General features: G+C 44.8%; 1 protein-coding gene across 1 annotated transcript in view; it reads left to right on the top strand.

The window, feature by feature from the left end:
• Positions 1-585: 585 nt before the first annotated feature.
• WWTR1 (WW domain containing transcription regulator 1) overlaps positions 586-22,096 on the top strand; it is a 40,291-nt gene continuing 18,780 nt past the window's right edge. The window contains exons 1-3 of the mRNA XM_009884467.1: positions 586-678; positions 7,564-7,738; positions 8,655-8,798. Of these exons, the coding sequence (XP_009882769.1) occupies positions 586-678; positions 7,564-7,738; positions 8,655-8,798 (412 nt within the window). The remainder of the gene's footprint in view (positions 679-7,563; positions 7,739-8,654; positions 8,799-22,096) is intronic.

Raw genomic sequence — 22,096 nt, 5'->3', positions numbered from 1 at the left:
CTCCAGATACCCTTACCAAGGCCCTCAAGTCTGTCTTGATTGCCTCTTGATTCCTTGTTTTCACAGAAACGGGTTCATGTGCGTTCAGGAGAAACGTTCACATAGAAACCCACTTCAGTTTAGCTGTTGCCCGTTGCGTTGTGAGGTTAGTCCTGTAGGCTCCTTCTGGGCAGGGAGCGAGTGCCAAAGGATCTGCGGGGCGCAGTGTCCCGAACCGGCCTGGCTTGTCTTGTGAGGGAGATGACACCAGCCATGGTGATGGCACTGGTTCCCTTCACCTCTGCCCTACGGCACCTTGCTATGTGATAAAAGACAGCTGCTGGAAAATAGGTGAGAGGTCTTTGTGTGTTTAAAGGTAAGCAAGTGCAACTGCTCGAGCCTACAGTTACCTGCTTGTTCAGGGTTCTTTTTAACCCACTTAATTTTGTGAATCTGGGTTGTGGAGCAGCCCCAGAAAACGGCGGCGTGGTGGGGAGGGAGACAGCGGGCAATGTGCAGGGACGGCGGGCGCTGGTGCGGAGCAGCCCCCGGGGGAGCCGCGGGCAGGTCTCTGCAGAAGGCCCCGTCTCTGGAAGGCATGACGACATGACAGCCCCTGGGGACGTGTGTGAAGAGTTCCTGCCTTGGCCGACCACTCCAGCTTTTGTACCAACCCTTACGTTGCGCTATGTTGATCCAGTATGTTAACAACTACTTTGACCAGGTCTCTGTTTAACCTGTACCAGTTTGCGGGTTTGAGTTGCTGTCCATAGCCCACACCAGGGGCACCAACAGAACTGAGGAGGTGGCAGAAGACGGGAACGATCAAGGTGCAGAGCTGACCATGATGTGTTTGGCCTCACACAGCGTACTGCAAAACAGGTGATGCCTTTAAACTCCACTGAGTCTTCACGATTTGGAAGGCTGAGTGCTTAGCACCCTTGTGAGTTAGGCCCCTACGCAGATGAAGGCATTAACAAAAACAAACATGAATTTTTCTTTGTTATTTCCACGAGTTGTCTTCAGGCTGCACTGGGGCCACGCCAAACCTGTGGTGGCAGTGAAGGCGGTGGGCTGCTTGTGTGGATCGTGGTCTCTCAAGAACCCTGCGCCAGCTGACTTGTGATTGCTTTGGTCAGGATCAGAGGGGGCCGAGATTACCAGCTCCTGCTCAGAGGTGAAAACCCACCGTGCCGTGCCGGGGAGCCCCACTGGGAGCGTGGCAGGGCCACCGGCAGAGCAGGCGTGAGAGGCTGCTCTGGTGGCTGCTGGGCGCATCTCTGGTTCATGTCAACGGATTGTTTTATACCAGTGTGTTTTACAGCAAGTGTCGAAGACACTGAAGGCCAATACAGCATTTCTCTTTCGCTGCCAGATCTTCCACGGTAATGGTTACTGGAGTACTGCGTGGCTTGGCTCTGGCTGTGGTTTTACCAGAAATGGCAGTGCAGTACCGTGAGCAAGCGCACACGATATGATTGGAGGTTGTGGCCCCGAGGTGACCTTCTTAGATTTGAAAAACTTTCCATCTGTATAAAAGTATATCTGCCACATCATGCCGCATCAAAGCACTGCGAGTGGACTCTTATTTGAGACAAGATTCCTCTTTGTCCCTGTTTGGTTTACAAGAACAGAGGGACGGGGCGAAGAAGTTGGGCAATGGTTTGGCTCTGCCTGGGGAGATGCGAGCAGATTTCCCAATGTTTAGCAACGGTGGTGGCGGAAGCGGGTGGCTGGACGCGCTCCAGCCCGGTGGGAGCCATGGCCCTGTTGGAGCAGTTAATGAGTCAGAACACGAGGGCTGTCGGTGCTGATGAGTCATCAGCTCCCCGTGTGCCCTGCAGCAGCTTTGCTTTGATGTGGCTCAGTCCAAAATCCACCCTCTGGGTCTGTGTGACAAAGCCTCGACAGAGGACCCTGTACAAGTACAACAGCGTTTGCCAAACTCTAAGTTTGTGTTATTTCAGGTGAGAGCACGCTCATGGAATAGTGTATTTCAGATCAGTTCTTTCTCCTCAGTTCCCCTTAAACCCTTTTTAGATGAGTAGATCTGAATTAACTAACTAGTACTAGAAAAAAGATGCAGTCTGAAAATAGAACCCACTGACATACATTTGTCGCTGGAGTTAGTACAAGCAGAAAGAGAACTAGTATACTTTGTGCTGCTCCTTGCTAATTTAAATGAGCTGAGCTGTCTTGGCAAGGCTGCAGTGGAAGTTGGGGATTAGAGCCTAGCAGTGAAAAAATGCAGTACCAGCAGTAGCTCAAATTGTGAAGAACATTGACATCTCAAAGTGGGAAGCAGACACCCGAACAGGCAGCGTTTAACAAAAGCCTAAGGTACAACAGGTGGAAGAGAACCCAGAAGTCCTAGCAGAATGCTGAGCTGTCAGATCCGAGCTTTGCTTTAACCTTTTTCTGCTGCGGGGCCACTGTTAGGGTACAATTTGCCACTGACTGAGCTTGTGCATGGCAGGACTTCATGGGTGTGATGCCGTGAGTGGGGCAGGTCGGGGCCATCATTTACGGTAGCATGTTCTGTGTCCTACGTGACAGTTACTCCATGTATCGCATTTGAGTTGTAAATATTTAACTTTGCTTGATTTCAGTGGGAACAGTATTAGCCCCCAGCTAAGTATTCTTGAAAACCTTATTTTCATCTGAAAAACTTGAAAGTGAGAATTTGAATGTGTGTTTGGGACTACTTTGTTATGTGCTTGAGTATAAGAATCGTATGAAAACAAGTCTTAAAAGTTCATTATATTTCTACACAGCAGTTCTCTCTACTTCACAGTGAAGCTTCAATGTTGTAGATTAGGCAAGTTATCTTTAAAGTTTGGGGCTCTTTCTCTTTGGGTTCCTAGACATGTAATGGAGACACTTACCTTCAAAATTTATAGCAAGGAACTGTTTCACTAGTTCTCTCCCAAACTCTTAGGCTGTCTCTTTGGATAGTGTGTGTAGATGATGAACAGAAAACGGCATGCAACGAAAGAGGTAATAATAGATATATAATAATAGTAGAATATAATAATAATAAAAGAGCAAATAATCAGAGATTTAGAGCACTCATAAAATTAGTCTTTTTCAGAATTGTTCTGACATTGAGTTTCAGCTTCATCTTTGGTTTAGCAATCAGCATACTTACAGAACATAGTACAGCATAGTACAGTAACATAGTTACATGTTACAGAAGTTTATTTACGTGTGATCAGCACTTTTTATTCAAACACATTTTTAAACAAAAGTCGTGTTATTGTTCCGTCTCCTGTTTTCCTCTCCCCCTGCTATTTAGGGGGAAAGAGGAAAGTAAAAATGACAAGGGAAATTGAAAAACATTACTTACATAACCTTGGAGCTATTTTATGAAAAACTTTTGAAAGTGAAAATGTTATTAACATTTACAGGAAATCATGCAAAAATTAAAAGCATAGACTAGCAATTACAGAAAAATACTTTTTTTCTTAAGGTGGAAACTCCTTACAACTTACAGAAACAGAATATAGCTCTTGGGAATGAATGAAAGGAAGATTTTTTCTGTGGTATTTATTAGTTTAGGCCGATTTGGTGTAACAGGTTATCTTTCTGTATAGATGCTGCTACACCAAAATTAAATGTGTAAAGCGATTTGTAACAACATAATTCCATTGATAAAGTGGGTAAAACTAGCGTAAACGTCAGTGCCTTAGGGGACACTTAGACTAGGGGTCCCACTCAGTGATACCTAATCGTCTGAGTGATCCTGAAAGTAAAATGCTTAGTCTGTCCAGAAGCAGCGTAACGCCGAGGTGCCGGGAGAGCTCTGCCAGGCGGGCACTCGTGCAGCACAGTTCGGCGATGGAGGCATGATTTCTGGCCTGTGTTTTTGCCGTTGTCTGAAGCTTTGTTTTCTGTCTCATTGTTGTAGGCTATGTGATGTATGCCAAGAAAAAAAATCCTCCTGGGATTAGTAGTTCTGGAAATAATAAAACAAGGAACAGATGGATTGGTACAATCCCAGATAAGGATATTGAGGGTTTTTCTCCACAGTGGTTTTCTTTCTTGTGTACAGGTACAGATTTCAGAGCTGAATAAATGGTCTTCATTACAATGACATTTCACACCTATGGGCGAAACGATTTTTTTCCAGAGTTGAAATAAGCAGCTGTAAAAGGGTGTGTGGTTTCACGTCAGAAGTGCTGCTCTTCGCTGCTCAGGCTCCGAATTGCCTCTCCCTTCCTCGTGCAACCGTACAGCTGGTTGGATGAGAGTCCAGCAAAAACAGAATCAGCAAAAGAGGAAAGAATAAGAAAAGAAAGAATAAGGTATTAGCCACAAGGGTTTGCTTATCCTGGTCTGTCCGCCTGCATGGCTGCAGGGTCGCTGCTGTTGGCCCCAGAAGAGGGATGGGAACACAGGGCTGGGGACGAGGGACCTTCCCTGCCAGCCCAGCATCCAGCCCGGAGCCAGGGGCTGCTCTTGCGTCTGCCTGCAGTGACGGTATCTGCTGTGGCTGCTCCACAGCGTGCACTATCCAACGCCGGTGATGGGGACGTGGGTGGGAGTCGCCTGTGGTGTGGGGACTGGGCACTGCTGATGGCCTTTGAACCGAGTTTGGTCATGAAGGTCCTGAATCTCAGGACAGCATTCTGCATTTTAGTGTTTGAAATCCGCCTGTAATGTCTAATGTATTATCCATTGGCCTTTAAGGAAAAAGAGGCTGTTCTTAATTGAATTTTGTCAGTTCTGATACCCAGGAGGCTGTAAGAATATAAAAAAAAGGCTAATTTCTGCCACTGCTAGATTTTCTTGTGTTCTCCTGTATAAATAAAAAGATGCTGGTCCAAAATCTGTAATCCCAGTAGAAATCAAATGCATTTCAGGTGGAATGAACTGGTACCCGTCTCTGCAAAGGTTTAACGTAACCTTTGCCGATAGCTGTGTGGAAGCAAAGGGGGGCATTTAGATAAGCAGTGGAAATCAGGGCAGGGGGGCTTCTCGGGCCCAAAACCAAGCCCTTTATTTTAGAATCTTAGTGTTGATTTTCAGGAGTTGTTGGGTTCTCAGTTCTGCTATCTTAGCTGTTAAATAAGCATTGTCTAACATTTAACAGCCTTTTCTTTAATAACTGGATAAAACCAAATTGGTTTAGCGGTCGTACTAATAAATTCTAGTAACAACCAGCCATTACTTGATCTTGAATCATCATATCAATGCCATATTTGAGGGTTCTGTTTCAGACACTCTGTCTGCGTGTTTTTTAATGAAGAAGATGTGTTTATAGACTGCCAGGGTGGCACCAAGAAGGGCAAGCGAGGCCACTCGTGGGTCCTGGCTGTGGCTGTGGAGGAGTTACCATGTTTACACAAAAAATTCCTGTGGTTTGGTTTGGTTTGTTTTAAATGCAGTTAAATTCTTTAAGATCTATCATCCTTACGGTTTTTGATCGATTTTTCAGTTCTTCTGTAACTTAAGAAACATTGCTGTATGGTTGTCATTGCCCCGCTTCTCACGTGTAATTGAAGTACAGATTGTTTTGTCTGTAAAAAGGATAAAAGAAAATTTGAACAAATCCAGTATTAGTTTTCAGTTACAGTTTCATGACTGGTTGCTTTGCATAGTGATTTGCAGAACATTTTTATCTTTTCTCTCGAGGTCTTTTATGTGAGAAGGGTCTTTATGAATCTGTTCACACTATTTAATATTTGTAGTTTGCAACTTTTATTTAAAACAAAAAAGGAGAAAATCTGCAAGGCAATAAAGATACATCCTAGAAAGATACTTACTTAGAAAATACTTCCTTATTTGATGATGGCAGATTATGTGTTTCTTCATGTTTTGTGCTGGCTTAATGCTGACTGCCTCACTGTGTCAGTAACTAAGAAAAGACACATCCTTCAGGGAAAGCAAATGGCAGAGCTGTTCCTCGTAATCCTTTGTAGGCAGGACATTGTATTTAAAAAAAACAAAACAAACAAGAAAGGGATGGAGAATTGTCTCGGGTACAATGTGGAAAAAAGCTCCTCTGTAGAAAGAACTACAGCTCATTTCATCCTAAACTGGTGATCATAAACCAAGTGTTTCCGCAGCGAGTGTTATGCCAAACGTGTTTCTAAAAAAGAAACTACTGGTTGACTCTCTGGCTTTTAAAGTGTGTTGAGGATAACATTAACATAGTACTGTTCTTAAGTTTTTTTTCAGAGTCATTACTTGGACAAGGTTTTGCTGAGCTGATGGTAATGTTTGCTGTCAACTGTAATGCTGAAGATTATTTTTAATTACTTCTGTTACCTAAACCCTGTATGATTTAAATATTTTTACAGTTTCAATAAAGTGAATCCAATGACCCCGTATTGAAAGTCCCAAGACAAAAGAATTCATAGTTCCTGCAACGGAGTGCCAACTCCCGCCTATCCCGGCCTCTCCCAGCCTCACGTCAGGGCTGTCCGACCCACCTCTCCCTGACGGACAGAAGACACGGGTCCTGGCCCGACCGGTCACAGCCCAACTGCACCGTGGGCCACCGCTCGTGCTTTCCCTGCTGTGACTGGACGCTGGGGCTGGTGCCAGGAGCGCCTGTGCGGCACAGCCCTGCGATGCCTGCAAAGAGGGTGCACGGCTGTGCCACGGCCGTCGGGCCATAACGGGGTACGCCTTGGGGCTGTCTCTCCTGTGCTGCAGCACACGGGCAGAACTCTGCCTGAGTGCCGGAGAAGGGAGAGGACAGCAGTGCGCCATGGTCTGGTCACAGCCCTGTGCAGGCGTCCGGATTTAAGGAGAGAGGAGAAGTCCCAGAGGAGGAGCAGCCACCCTCCACTGTCATGGGCAGCCCCGGCCCATCCCTCTCTGCCCTCCCCTCTCACATGTCAGTTGTGACATAGCCATGACACCACCAGGGCTCCTTCTAGGAGCTGGTGGCTGTCAGTTGTGACATAGCCGTGACATCACAAAGGATGCTTCTAGGATCCAATGTCTGTCTGTTCTGACATAGCCATGACATCACAAAGGCTGTTTCTAGGACCTGGTGGCTTTCGGTTGTGACATAGCCGTGACACCACCAGGGCTGGTTCTGGGAGATGGTGGCTATCTGTTCTGACATAGCTGTGACTTAACAAAGGCTGGTTCTAGGAGCTGGAGACTGTTGGTGGTGATATATCCATGACATCGCTAGGGCTGTTTCTAGGAGCTGCTGTCTTGTCTGTTGTGACGTGGCCATGACTTAACCAGGGCTGGTTCTAGGGGCTGGTGGCTTTCTGTTGTGACATACCCGTGACATCACCAGGCCTGGTTCTAGGAGCTGTGACATACCCGTGACAGTGTTGTCCCAGCTCTGGGTTCTTTACCCGGCGTGCACGTCAATAACACACAGAGCCGAGGGATTTCCACATTAATTCCATTAATGCACAGAAATGGGACGCTCGTCCCAGAACAGGAGCACACCTTAGTTTCACAAATCTCCACTTTTATATGTTGATTATTACATATTCAAACAATAACTACATATTCATTGTTATTCTCTTTAATAATTGGTCGAGATGTCTTCGATTCCTATGTAAATTAGCGCGCAGACTCTGTCGTCTTCTTCCATTGTTCTCTTTTGAGTAGGTGGTATCATTTGTGTCGGTTGTCAATGAGTCGGTGGTTGCGATCTCCCACTGCCGAAATTCCCTTTTACCTACTTATCCTCTGATCTTGGCAGTTCCAAGTGGTTTTCTCGGTTTGCTGACCAGGCCCACAGTTCGTCACTCTCTTGACAGCAATACCCTGCTTATCAACAATGGTACACTGTCTGGTGGTTAGTTCCTTAATTGAGTTGTAGATAAATCATGTCTAGTTACTGTTTCTCTATTTTAATATTAGGTTAATAATTAAATAGAGTTGGGGCAGTGTAGAGGACTTGAGCAGCAGCAGGTTTCCGTGGTTGCTTCCATTACATTTTACATTTAATTTTCCTGGTTTATGTCAATTTTACTACAACAACATCACCAGGGCTGGTTAGAGGAGCTGATGGCTGTCACTTGTGACATAGCCGTGACGTCACCGGGACTGGTTCTAGGAGCTGGTGGCTGTCTGTTGTGATATAGCCATGACATCACCAGGGTCATTCTAGGACATGGTGGCTGTTGATTGTGACATAGCCATGACATCACCAAGGCTGTTTCTAGGAGCCGCTGTCTGTTGGTTGTGACGTAGTTTTGAAGTTGGCCATTTTGTTATTCTAGTGTGTCTGTTCATTAAGAGCCCTTCCTGCTGTTACTCGTTGTATGTCATTGGCAGTTCTCATTAAAGGTTTCACATTTGCAGTTAGAGTGAGGAATACATTCAGACAAGTTACAGACTGCTTAATACGACTGACTTCGTAAATACTTCGCTTGTGCTTCAAGTTTCCCTAACAGGAACTTGTGCTTTCAGTTTATAGAGATGAACATTATGGGAAATGAAGTATTTTTGCTTAAATTTTACAGTGTTTATGTGTAAAACATTTTAAAGTGAGAAATGTGTTTTGATGTAAGCAGAAGATCAGAAGAAGAAATAAATGACAAGATGATGGATAACTTCAAGTGGGTTTGGGTGAGGCGATAAGGGTAGAAAAACATGGGATATAGAAGAGCAAATAGGACGTCCATCACATTATGCCTAACCATGTATGTAATATGCCCGGGTATTTTGTGTTAAACTTGTGTTTTATCTTTTCTTTCTCAGTCACATAGAAAAAATTACAACATGGCAAGATCCTCGAAAAACTATGAACCACCCGCTGAACCACATGAGCCACCATCCTGCCGCTCCCTCCGCACCAGTACCACAGAGGTCCATGGCGATGTCTCAGCCGAATCTTGGTGAGTACTGTGGCAAAATACAAAAGAGAGAGGAGAGCCACCTTTTACTAATTCGTTCCACTTTTTGGTAGGTATTTATATAGTGCTTGGCATACTGGTTCAGGTCTGTGGCCAAATTTTCTAAACATTAGCCCACTAGAAATAGCATGTAAAAATTTCCAGTGTCCATATTTATTTAATTGAGAAGATACTTTGTAAAAAATGTTTTGGTGAACCTTTTCTCATTCTGGTGGCTTTCGAAAGGCATGCTGTGACAGTTTGGGCACAAGCAAATGTGTTTGCACAGCTGAGGAGCACTTTTAGCACCATATTATTAAATTCAGCATCAGTCTCTGATTCTCCAGTCCACCTGTTTGAACACACCAAGTGTGACACTATTTTATTTAAAAATAGATTAAAAAGACTTAATCTAGAAGCTGTATATGTATACACAGAGAAATTACAAGGTTGTAGCAATCTGAACAGAATACAGTAGCCGCTGAATAATGCACGTGACAGTTTGAAGTACATGAGTGGAGTTTCCAGCACTAAAGTAGAATGTCTCTGGTTTGAGATTATCTTGGCCAAAAGGAAGGGCCTTTCTGCTCTTTTGTGATGCTAACAGTGTCACTGCCCAACCTGCTGTCTGGGGTCTGCGCAGACACTGAAGCGAGCAGTTAGTTGGTCTGGCAGTCGGACTGCTGTGCCAGAAGTGGTTGTGCCAACGTCTTACAGACATCAGAGGCGAAGTGGAAACTGGATACCAAGTTAAGCCGCTCTTCTGGCTGTAATTTTGTAACTTTTTAGCAAAAGAAGTCTACGCAGCTGTCTTTAGCCTTAACGTTTTTTGGTACTGTAGGGATTAAAAGAAGTTTTTCTTTTGAAGATGTGCCACTTAAAAGAAAAGGATTTAAGTATTCCAGGTCTGCATACTGGTCTGCACTTCCAATTACTAACACATGTGTTTTCCTTGCTACGCGTCTTATGAAGAGATGGAAAATCTGGTCTATTCCGTACAGACCGTTGCTTGGTTTATAAACTCCTTTCAGCAATATTTGCTGGGAAGTGTACAAAGGCACTCACAAACATTCTCGCAAAAGCACAGAGTGTGACTAAGTGATGCCAAATCATAATATGCCTGTGCCTGAGACATAGAGAAACTATAGTGAGAGTTGATTGAAATTATAGATATACCTTCAAAGTGTGCTGGTTTTCTCTACCTTTTGTCTTCCTGTGGTTTTATGTTGTGTGTTTATGAGCTACACATACTGGTTTTCTTACAGCTTCAGCAGTGTTAGTTTTCTCACTAACATTTAAAGCATTGCTTTTTAAATGTTCTGTAACAAAGGCGTCTGAAGGTATTTCTTCCTTTGAGGCATCTTCTTAAATTTCCACAGAACTAGTACATGCTGGGCAGGTTTCTACGCTCACTTACATACCACCGTTAAATTCAATGAAGGTTCATGAATTAAAAAGGAAATCTGTCTCAGAGATGGAAAGCATATTGTTGCAGGTTAGCATATATTCAGACTTGTTCGGTCTGCTTTTTGTAAGTATTTTACCTTTGTTGTTCTTCTAAGACAGTTTGTGGATGGATGTACTAAGGAAAGGACAACATTAACAGGAATCTTACAACTATGTATTTTGTTGTTGGAATGCAGCAGGGAATCTGGTGGGCCTCTGACTGAAGGCAACCAGAAGCACTATATTTCTTGCATCTTCATAAGTGCTTCATAAATCCCATTTACTTTGGTGCTGAATCTGCACATGTATTAGTTTTCTGTGCATTCTGAAGCATAGTCTTTTTCAGCTGATTGATAAAGTATTAAGTATCTGTTGCCAGTCAACTCCATTATTGTGGTAGAATCAAAGACCGTACGTGGAAGGAGGGGTATTTGTACGCCCTTATTTTAGGCATCTAACCTAGGTCCCTGAATGAGGAGACCGAGCTCCATGGGCTTCCTCTGAAGGAAAGGAAGGAGAGCGCAGTTGCGGTGCGCCTAAGCTAATGGTCACACTACTGCCTGACTTACATGACTAAATTGTTCTCTGGAAGGGCCTACGTCCAAGCTAGGGACGCTTTTCTGCCTTAATGGCAGCCACTGGTGTAAGAAGATTGTGGAGGATGGTTTTGGGCTACGTGTAGCAAGATTTAGGGGGAAAATTAGATCCTTACAAAAGTTTCTTTTGCAACAATTTTTAATTAAATGCTGCTTGTTTTGTAGTCTTTCTCTATTCTACATTATGCAACACTCAAAACCATTGTTATTTTCGTCCTGCTTCCTTCAAACTGTTTTGAAGAGATTTCTTTTGTGATTGTACTCTTCACCCAGTTGGTGAAGCACAATCTGGTCTTCATTTAAATGTTTTTCAAGTTTAACAGTTTGCAACTTATTTTGACATAAAATAGTCAAACCCTCTAATAGTATTTATGTTTTCTATATAAATTATCTCGAATTGATATGCATGAGTTCCTTACAAAGCTCGTATGAAAAGAACAGACTCTATCTACAAAACATCTCAGAGAGCCTTCCGGGCAGTGGCGTGCATGGTGGTGCAGTGGGATGTAGCACTTAGGCCTTGCAGCAAATACCCGTTGCAGACTGCGGGGCACAGTTGTTCTGGGTCCTGTGTTTTAAGTAGTGCCCAGAATTTGGTGGTTTGACAGTTTTGGGCACTCTACCGCTTTGTAAAATGCCTTTGAGTTTATTTGGGTGTGGGTAGGGGTTTTCAATTTATCTAACTAGCAACTGTGGTTAGAATGTGCTTTTGGTCTAACTAAAGTCCTAAAGTTGGGGGTTGGACTAGATGATCTCCAGAGGTCCCTTCCAGCCCTGACCATTCTGCAGTTCTGTGATTCTGTGAAAGTCGCCAAAGTCCAGCTGGGCTGGATGTCCCTGATGCTCCCTTATGCCTGGGTACCACTGTCATCTTTGCCTCTCTTCAGAGCGCACGTTCCAGCATCAGTGGTCACAGAGACACATACCTGCTCTTACCACTTTGCGTTTTCCACTTGTGGTACGCGAGAGAACTTGTGTGACTCATCAGGCTTCACAGAGGGCTAGGGTTGGTGGGTGGAAAGGCTTTTAAAAGCTGCAGTCATGTGTGAGCTGGCTGTCAGGGAAGAAGTGAGGAGGAGTGAGGCAAAGAGACGAGCAGAGCTATGTTTCTGTAGACCCCTTATGCATTAGAGCAGAGCCATCTGCTCTTACCCTGTCTGGCTTTTCCCTCATAACCTATTATTTTCCGTGTAAGTTTGGACAAGGTGATCTTTCGAGGTCCCTTCCAGTCTGGGCTGTTCTATGATGATGGTTGATAACTTGATAATTTTCTAACTTGTTAATTATTATCTTAGTGCACAGTGTCTATTGGCCCAGCTAATCCTCCCTTCAGAAAACATACCGGGATCACTCTTAATTCTGAACACCGACAGAGCACCTCATAACTATAAATTCTTCCAGGTTCTGTCAAGATTAATTCATTAATGTGTATATTTGCAGGGAAAAAAATCATAAAGATGGTTAACGTCATAATTCCTGAAGTTTCCAGTGTTCCCATATTCTATCTGCGTCTGGACCAGATTTTTTTAATCTACTTTTGTGCTGCTGCTTTTTTATCAGTTGTCTGCTAGTGGCACCCTCAGAGGGGTAGCATGAGAAACTGGATCATTCAGATGCACTGAATGGAGGGACAGCTGCTGGGAGGACAATAGTGATGTTATGAGCTTGCAAAGGTGAGGTGCCTGTTCTGATGTAAGGGAAGAAGCTAGATGAGTTTCCACACATGGCTGAGGGTTGAGGCTTTGCAAAATCTAAGGTTGTAGCCGTCACAGAATAATTCAGGTGGGAAGGGCCTTCAGAGATCTCTAACCCAAACTCCTGCTCAAAGTAGAGTCAGCTGTGAACCTACAGAGGGTGAAGCAAGGACAGGTAGCCTGGAAGGAATACAGAGGAACTGTCCGAGCAGGTGGGAATCAGGTTAGGAAAGCTGAAGCCAGGGACATCAAGGGCAATGAGAAAAGCTTCTATAGGTATGTCAGTGATAAAAGGAAGACCAGGGAAAATGTCGGCCCTCTCCAGAAGGAAAGGGGAGACCTGGTCACCCAGGACATGGACAAGGCTGAGGTACTCAAATGACTTTTTTGCCTCAGTCTTCACCAGCAGGTGCTCTAGCCACACCACCAAAGTTGCGGAAGGCAAAGGCAGGGACCAGGAAAATGAAGAGCTGCCCACTGTAGGAGAAGATTGGGTTCAAGACCACCTAAGGAACCTGAAGGTGCACAAGTCCATGGGACCTGATGAGATGCATCCAGGGGTCCTGAGGGAACTGGTGGATGAAGTTGCCATCATATTTGAGAAGTTGTGGCAGTCAGGTGAAGATCCCGCCAACAGGAAAAAGGGAACCATAACATCCATTTTTAAAAAGGGAAAAAAGGACAGCCCGGGGAACTACAGGCCCATCAGTCTCACCTGTATCCCTGGCAAGATCATGGAGCAGATCCTCTTGGAAACTCTGCTTAAGGCATGTGGAAAATAAGGAGGGGATTGGTGACAACCAACATGGCTTTGCTAAGGGCAAATTGTGCCTGGCAAATTTGGTGGCCTTCTACAGTGGCGTTACAGTGTTGGTGAGTAAGGGAAGAACAACTGACGTCATCCACCTGGACTTGTGCAAAGCATTTGACATGGTCCCACACAACATCCTAATTGGAGAGACATGGATTTGACGGATGGACCACTAAGGATAAGGAATTGGCTGAATGGTCGCACTCAAAGACTTGAGTCAACGCCTCGATGTCCAAGTGGCGCCCAGTGATGAGTGGTGTTCCTCAGGGGTTGGTATCGGGACCGGTGCTCTTTAACATCTGTATTGGCAACATGGATGTTGGGATTGAGTGCACCCTCAGCAAGTTTGCTGACGACACCAAGCTGTGTGGTACTGTCGACATGCTGGTGGGGAGGGATGCTATTCAGAGGGACCTGGACAGGCTGGAGAGGTGGGTCCATGTGAACCTCATGAAGTTCAACAAGGCCAAATGCAAGGTCCTGCACATGGGTTGGGGCAATCCCCCGCACAAATACAAGCTGGGTGGAGAATGGCTGGAGAGCGGCGCTGAGGAGAAGGACTTGGGGGTGTTGGTGGATGAGAAACTCAAAATGAGCCGGCAACATGCTCCGGCAGCCCAGCAAGCCCCCGGCATCCCGGGCTGCATCCCCAGCAGCGTGGCCAGCAGGGCGAGGGGGGATTGTGCCCCTCTGCTGCGCTCTGCTCTGGGGAGACCCTCCTGCAGTGCTGCTCCAGCTCGGTGCTGGGAGGACAGGCTGGGAGAGTTGGGGGGGTCCAGCCTGGAGAAGAGAAGGTGAAAAGGGGGAGACCTCAGAGCCCCTTCCAGTGCCTAAAGGGGCTCCAGGAGAGCTGGGGAGGGACTCTGGATCAGGGAGGGGAGCCGTGGGACGAGGGGGAACGGTTTGACACTGACAGAGGGGACATTGAGATGAGATGTGAGGAAGAACTTCTTGGCCATGAGTGTGGTGATCCCCTGGGGCAGGTTGCCCCGAGAAGCTGTGGCTGCCCCATCCCTGGAGGTGTTCAAGGCCAGGTTGGACGGGGCTTGGAGCAACCTGGGCTGGGGGGAGGTGGCCCTGCCCAGGGCAGGGGAGGGACTGGGTGGTCTTTAAGGTCCCTTCCAAACCGTTCTGTGATTCTGTGATCAGACCAAGTGTTCAGGGCTTTATGCAATCAGGTCTTGAAAACCTTAGTGACAGATTAGAGGGTCCTGGTGCAGTTATGCTTTCATCAGTTAGGAGACTGGCTCCATAATGAAAATGGGATGTTGTATTGTCAAACCTACGTTGTGGGGTTTCAGAACGTGTAATACACACTTAAGCACAGAGAACAATTTCTGGTAGAGGGAGAAGGGTGCTACATATACTTTTGTTTGCATTTGACACCTGCACTTTCATCTGGTCAGATCATGTGTAAATACAGAGTATAAGAAAAATAAAACAACATGGCACATTTGTGGTAGAAGCTGGTAATATTTATCTCCATTTTATAGGTGAAGCAGTTCGGGCATAAAACAGTGGAAAGTTCAATGCTAATTTGTTTAGGGTCAGTGTAGACATTGATCCTGAGAGTTCAACCATATTAACTTACTGTCTCAAACTTCAGATGAAGAACTATTCGATTATTTTTTTTTTCCCTACTGTCGAAGAGAAAGCTCTTGCCTTAGAAGCCCCCTCTGTCAAGGTCCACCAGCAGGCATGACCCAAGTCACACAAGCGGAATAGTTTTAACTATTGAAACCACTGGTTCTCTAAAGTGAAAGACATTGTTTAACGTGAGGAGCCTCTTACACTGACAACTGTTGGTGTTACAGAAATTCATCCATGAATATAAAAAGTTTAGCTTTCAGCCGTATTGCTAACAGTGATTTAATTGGTCTGGATACAACTGGGGGTTATGGCGCTTCGGCTCTGCTTTCATTTTTTTTTAATCAGCCAGGAAATCCAACCAATAAAACCATGCAATAATCCTGTCTTGAGAGCAATAAACACATGAACCAAAGTTTCCATATCCTGCCGTGATGAAGGAGGTGTAGCCGCTATTGTTTGAGGATGATAAAATGCAGTTTTGGTTACCGTGTCAAAGTGAGACTCTGGAGATAAGAACACAGAAACTCCCAAAGTGTTTAAATACAGGTGGTACGTATTTGAGTATTAACTAACATACGTGAAATGGTCTAGATTTTGCAAGGCTTGGTTTGCATGGACAGAAAATTTGGCTACGACTATGTAACGTTAAGAGGAACGTGTTTTTCCCTCGGTGTAGCCCATACCCTCGCACCACCTGCACAGTGGGAAGGCTTCCTGTTCCAGGTCATTTTTAATTACTGGATATCCTGAAAGAAGTGTATACTTTAGTTGTGGTCAATGTGAATAATTTTGGCACCTGCTTCTGGTTAATGAAATAATACTTACGGGAAAAGCGTTGTGGAGGACTTGCACGTTCAGTGGGAATGAGAGTTTTATGACACAGCTCTGGAAAAGAACAGGGTTTTTTTGTTATTTGCAATTAAAACCTCTAAGAACTAATTTATCGGGCAGATTTCAAATGGAGTAATTTATTTATGTTTTAAGGACAGTGACTAATAGTTCCAGAGACTAATAGGAGTTAAGTTCAGTATCAGGTAAATTAAATCCAGGGATCTCAGAGGACGCACACCTTTAAACCAGCAACTGACTATCTAGTAAATCTGAAATGTTAGAGATTGTTGTGTTCAAAAGCGATGTTGTTACTCTTTCAAAATCTATTACTTTTTAATTTTAACACAAAGACATTCTGTTGGTGTAAGCGTTTCCCTTCAAGGTTAGTAATCCAAACACGGGCGAGTGCGAGAGTGGAGTGTCATTTTCATAGTTTCAAAGTGAGTGAAATGCAAAAGCTGAAGATTGCATGAAAGAAAAGAAAAAATAATGTAACAAATATTTTAAATAATAATGGTCATCGGTAATTCGTCATTAGCATTAAAGCTGTCTCTCCAGTCAGGCAACCCCCACCTTTATTTGTTATTGATGTATTGTTAAAAGTGCTTACAGAGTAAATCTCTAATCTTTTAAATAACTTCCTGCTAACTCATAGCTTTGATGCTGCACCTGCAGGTAGTTCGTTTGGTGTTTTTTAAGCTTGAATCATTGAAGACAGGAAAGATTAGTTAAATGTGAATATCACAGAACTTAACACAACAGTTTAAACTGTTGAGAAATTTCTGTATAGCTATTTTCAGCCCAGAAATCTGAATAAAGGAGTCTCTGTGCACTGCGATAGTACAACTTTTTGCTTTAATACTTTGCAGATTTTTGGAACAAAATGCACCAGAACTGAAAAGCAGCATTTTTTGCTGACCTTGTTGGAAGGCTAATGCTGTTTCTGGGAAATAAGTGAAACAAGCAGTTCTTTGTTGGCAGAAGCAGAGAGAGAAAAGGAGGGGAGCCTAGCCTTTTTTTTCTTCACAATGTCGTGATTAAGTCAAAATTGTAATATGGCTGGGTTCCTTCTTTCTTTTTTTTTAACATCTATAGACATTTGTTTTTCATCAGCCTGTGTTGCGTGACACCTGACACTGGCCAGTACACATGAATTAGGCTCTGGGCTGCCTATAAACAGAACAGAGAAAAAGATCCACCGTTGCATCCAGACACTTCTGACACTAAAATAATAAAAGTTGGTGCAATCAGTTCAACGCATATGTCAGAAACAATTTATACTTGCATGCTTTGGCTTCTGCAACTTGCAGGGTCTCTTACCAACAAAATAATCCTTGCTTAGTATATATCCAGCAAAGCCATCAACAGAAAGGTCTACAATGTCAGAAAACCTTATTCACTAGAATATCGTTATTAATTTAAAAGCAAACAAAAGCAATAAAAGAATTTTTTAATTTTTCTTCTAAATGGGAAAAGAAAATTACATAGGTCTAACTTGAGAGGTGAACTAAATAGTTATAATTCTGTGGGCTGCAATGAAACTGTGGCCACATCAGCCAGGGTTGGAACTTAGCTCCACATTTTTACTCGCTTTTATTTGAGCTGGAAGATTGTGCAATGGCTGGTTTTTAAAGAGACTTGCTTCATTTTGCAAAATAAGTTTGTTTTTCCCCAAGAGAACTGAATTCAAGGCCACCCTGAGTCTGTCTGCTAGAATGGTGAATACTTGTCACCTGCCATGTTATATCCAATCTCCTTTACCATAGGGTGATAGATTTGAGCTTTTTATATTTTTCCTTTCTTTGCAGAACCTTGGAAATGTCAGACTGGGAGTGCCAAACCCTGCCTAGTGGATTTAAGCTTACTGAAGACCAGTTGGTTTTCCTTAGTTACCTTTTGACCTCTCAAAACCAGTCCAGAGGTCCTGAGGGTCCCCAGATCCTAAGCTGAAAAGAGTTGTTAAAATGTCACTGGTTTTTTAGGTGAGCGTCAGTTGTACTGAAATCAGTATTTGGGTTGGGTAGTCAATGAGGACCGTGAACTGCAGGTTTTTCTTTTTTAACCCAAACTCCGTTATGTTCCTCATAGTATTCGAATACAAATTCAGAATTCCAATATAAATAATATCAGGCATTAATAAAATTGCGTAAATAGCACAACAAACGTGCCATATGATTGTATCATAAGGAGCGGAGATTTGTAGAATGTCACTGTATCGTTAAGTTGCTCGCTGGAGTTGACACAAGCCTTCCCTTTGACTTCACTGGGCTCATTCAAACCTTTAGCGACAAAGAATTATCAGCTGTGTTCAAAAGCAGTGTTACTGAGCTGTTCAGTACAGGAGTTCAGCTCTGCTTCAGTTGACTAGCGCCAGGAAAAGCAGTTAGGTAGAAGAATTTTCTCAAACTGAGCTTATGTGTATACCATAGGGGTAATTTTTCCATTGTTGGGATTCTCCTCATTCCAACTAGTGTATTTAAAGATTCACTATTAATTGAAATCTAGACAGTATCAGACATATCAAACATACTTAAAGGTTTTCCAGGTACTGTATTTTTCTGCTTTCCCCATGCATGTTGTCGTAGCTCTGCCCTTAAGAAAAGCAACTTACTGTTTATCACAAAATATTTTTTTCTCGTCTGAAGAATTCACGCAGTAGAAAATGCAAAAGCAGTGAGAAGTCTTGGTCCTGTAGTCACTATATCATCACACTTTTACACACTTCTTTTGAGAAATCGGGAGTTCTGCCTGCACGCTGGGTTTTGCCCAAGTAGAAAGTGGTGCAGGGTAAAACCTACTTTATGTTAGTGTTGTGCACAGAAAATACGGAGGGGGATAGAGAAAATAAAGGGAAATCGTTTTGTAAGTGGTCGTAAGTGTTGTCACAATTAAATGAGAGACAAATGTGACCACAGGTTCTAATGGTGTTGATTCTGTAAAGAAAATGTGTAGAATGGTGCAGTGATTACCTGTAAAAGTGCACTTCATTATCAATTGATGTATAAACTAGAGGTTGATAGTAGCAAGAGTCAGATATTCTATTGGGACTTACTTTTGGAATTGTCCCTGTCTTGAGTGGTGGTTTAATTTGTATAGATTTGTAAACTTCAGTTCATTTCTGCAGGCATGGATTAGGTAAAAATATGTAATGATTTTCAACAAAAAAACAGGTCACAAAAAGGGTTTCCGGCAAATCTGAACCTTGGTTTTAATTTATTTTGTGGAAGGTCCAGTTGTGTTAGTTGTATCATTCCAGGACTACATATATCAGAAACTTCCATATTTTTTTTCCACAGTGAAAGGAATCAATCCTGTTTTCTGTCATGAAATGTGGAGGGGCGTTCACAGGACCAGTATGAGCAGATCCTTTGACTTTACAATGCGTAAAGGTGTTTTCTGTAGTAAGACTGGAATGGGATGCAGTTATTTTTCATATGCAGCAAAACACAAATCACTCATTAGTGTATTCTGGTTTATTCCCAGATGCGCCATGCCATAGTCCCCCTGTGCAGTCAGAAAGTTTGAAACCTTAGGAGGCGTCTGCCATCTCCTCTCCAGCAGAGGAGCCAGCTCAGTGGACCACGATATGTCCAGTTGCCTCCAGATGTGGTTTCCTTTTCCACCCAGACTTGAATTCAGGTAGAGCTTAAGGATTTTTTTAATATTCCTTTTGAATTACTGGTTTCCAGCATCCGGACTGAGAGGTACTGAAGAGTACGTTGGATCACTTGTGCTGCATCTGAACAGAAAGTGCTTTACAGAGCATTTAGTTCACATACGGGTGGTATGCGCTCACCCGGCATTTGTACTGGCTGTTGAGAGATACTAGTTGTTTAGCTTAAATAAGTAAGTTTTAATTAGAATAAATTACTTAGGGTTATAATACAGTGTGATTTATGCTCTTTGCCTAGCTTTACGTGGCAGGAGTAGCTACATTTGCTGAAGGCTTTGGCCCGCCATAGAGTTAATTTTCGTAGTGATTTTCCTAGCAGCTGGTACGGTGCTGTGTTTAGTCTTTTGGTATGAGGAAAATGTGGATAACACAGGGATGTTTTGGTAGTGTTTTCCCTAAGTCTGGGACTTCTCAGCTCCCCATGTTCCGCCAGCGAGCGCAGGTGCAGCAGAAGCCTAAACCAGAAGATAAGGAGGCTCCAGCCCCCAGCAGAGACCATGGACCGAGGAGATACGAGTGGCCGGCGGCCAGCCCAGGCGCGGAGAGAGAGCAGGAGGAGGTGCTGGAGAACCCCAGACCAAAGACCCCCCATGGTACTAGGAGACACGCGCGGTGCGGGTGTCGGGGTGGCAGGGCTCTCGCTGCCCAGGGGTTCCTTCGTTCGAGGTCCCTCTCCAGAAGCGCCCACCCTGTGCTGACCCTCCTGCTGCACCTTTCAATTAGATTATTTATTTTGATAAAATCCGACGCCTGAGGCTCTGCTGCGGGAAACTGGGGTCGAGCCCCCAGGAGGAGAGAGCACACTTGGGAGCAAGAGTGTGTGAGGAGCCGAAGGGGCACCCGTCGGCCGCCGTGGGTCACCTGCTGGAGGGGACCCTGGTGGGGCAGCGACAGACCCGGTGGGGTGCGTGGGACCCCAGGGACAGTCTGGTGCCTGTCTCTGCCTCTGGCGTTGGGTGTCACATCGCCGCCTTTCCTTCTGCACACCTCTGGTCTCGGGTATTCCAGCGGCTGCCAGGTTTGCAGGCAGCATAGGAGGATCACTTATCACTGATAGACTTTCTTTATTTTCTTTGACGTGGACATTTCGTTAGGTCTTCCGATTTTCTCGGGTCAGAGTTTCTCAGAGATAATAGCTGTTGATGTGGGAAGCTGCTGTTTTCAGTATAAGCCTCTCTGCATTCCAGTGGTATAGTCATCTGTCTTTATCTTGAGAGCGTTCTGCAGAGCATCCCAAATCTGAAATTGTCTGGTAATGACCCTCTCAAGCTGGTGCCACGAAATGAAGCGAGTGGCTCTGCTCCACCATCTGCGGGTTCCAGGAGACTCCCAGACAGCTGGGTGGCACGCTGGCGTGGCTGCACCGTGCTCTCTGGAACACCTGATCCTGAAGGCAAGTTGCAAAGATGGTTTCAGTATGCCTTCGTGCTTTCCACAGGGTCCAGGAGGTTTTATTGGTGTGGGCTTGGCACCACCTATAGGTAATGAAGCTGCTCTAGACCCGGAGTGGCGCTGGATGTGGCACAGGAGTGGTCCACGCCTGTTCCGTGCGGCCGGTACTGATCTGTGTAGGTAGTAAAACTGATCTGTACTCTGAACAATCCATAGTTAATACTTTGAAAATTCACAGCATTTTGCTCCTGGCTTATCTGGAGGATGTCCGTGCTGGACGCTATTCTTAGCACCGTAAAGAGGAAGAACTTTTGCCTTGGGTGGATCAGGAGCCCGTACAGTGTCTGTGGGTTGCCTGATACCAGAAGTGCTGGCCTCGCTTGTGCAATTGCAGACTTCACTGAAAACGACTGGTACCGGCAGTCACTCCATTTACACCACACTGTGAGATGCTCAAGGGTATCTCTGGCACCAAAACCTTTAAAGTGGTTCTGTTCTTCACAGTCTTTTGGCTGTTGTGTACAATCTGGGAATGTTCACCGCTTTCTTTCCGTGCTTACGACGCCGGGTTCTCAGCCCGCCTGTCTCTCTCCTGACTCACAGCTCCTTTCGCTGGGGCCGATATGCTGTTCAGCGTTACTGGCTGTTGCTGTTTTCTTCGTTTTCCTGGGTGTTTCTCTTAGATTTTCCCTTGTACTTGAAGTCGTTTTGCTATCGGTCACCTTGTTTTCCTGAGAGCCGCAGTTGTGCTTTGTATGAAAGTTTCCTGTCCTGGATCGAGGACTCCTCATGTACATAAGATTACCCACAAGTTAGTGTCTCCGTAGTGCGTCTACTACATCTGTATTACCTTTGGTGTTTAGTCCCGGTGATACTGTCACATTCATTTTCGTATACCTTTCCTAGTGAAATAATAAAATCTTTCCACCGTTTTCCCATCTTTATCTTCTGTGGTCAGTTCTGTATGCAAAGAGATGTTTATATTGCGGATGTTTTGCCCAGTATTGGCTAGCACAGCTGCAGCAGTGCTGCTCTTCTGCAGGCGGTAGCTCTTTGCCCTTTCTTCTTGCCCTCTGCCTCCTGGGGGCACGTCCTGCACCCCTCTCTTGTGCTGCCAAGCGTGGCACGCAGCATGGTGCTCAGCGTGGCACTCGGCGTGGCGCCGCGGTCGCAGGCACGCAGCCTCGGGCTGGGGGGTTTCTGTGCATGAGGTCGGGGCTGCGGCACCGCCGGGAGAGGGGCGGGGGGGGGGGGGGGGGGGGGGCGCC

Source organism: Charadrius vociferus, unplaced genomic scaffold, assembly GCF_000708025.1.
Source record: "Charadrius vociferus isolate BGI_N301 unplaced genomic scaffold, ASM70802v2 scaffold104, whole genome shotgun sequence".
Lineage (NCBI taxonomy): Eukaryota > Metazoa > Chordata > Aves > Charadriiformes > Charadriidae > Charadrius > Charadrius vociferus.
Note: the sequence above shows the minus strand (reverse complement) of the source record. Positions and strands in the feature narration are given on the sequence as shown.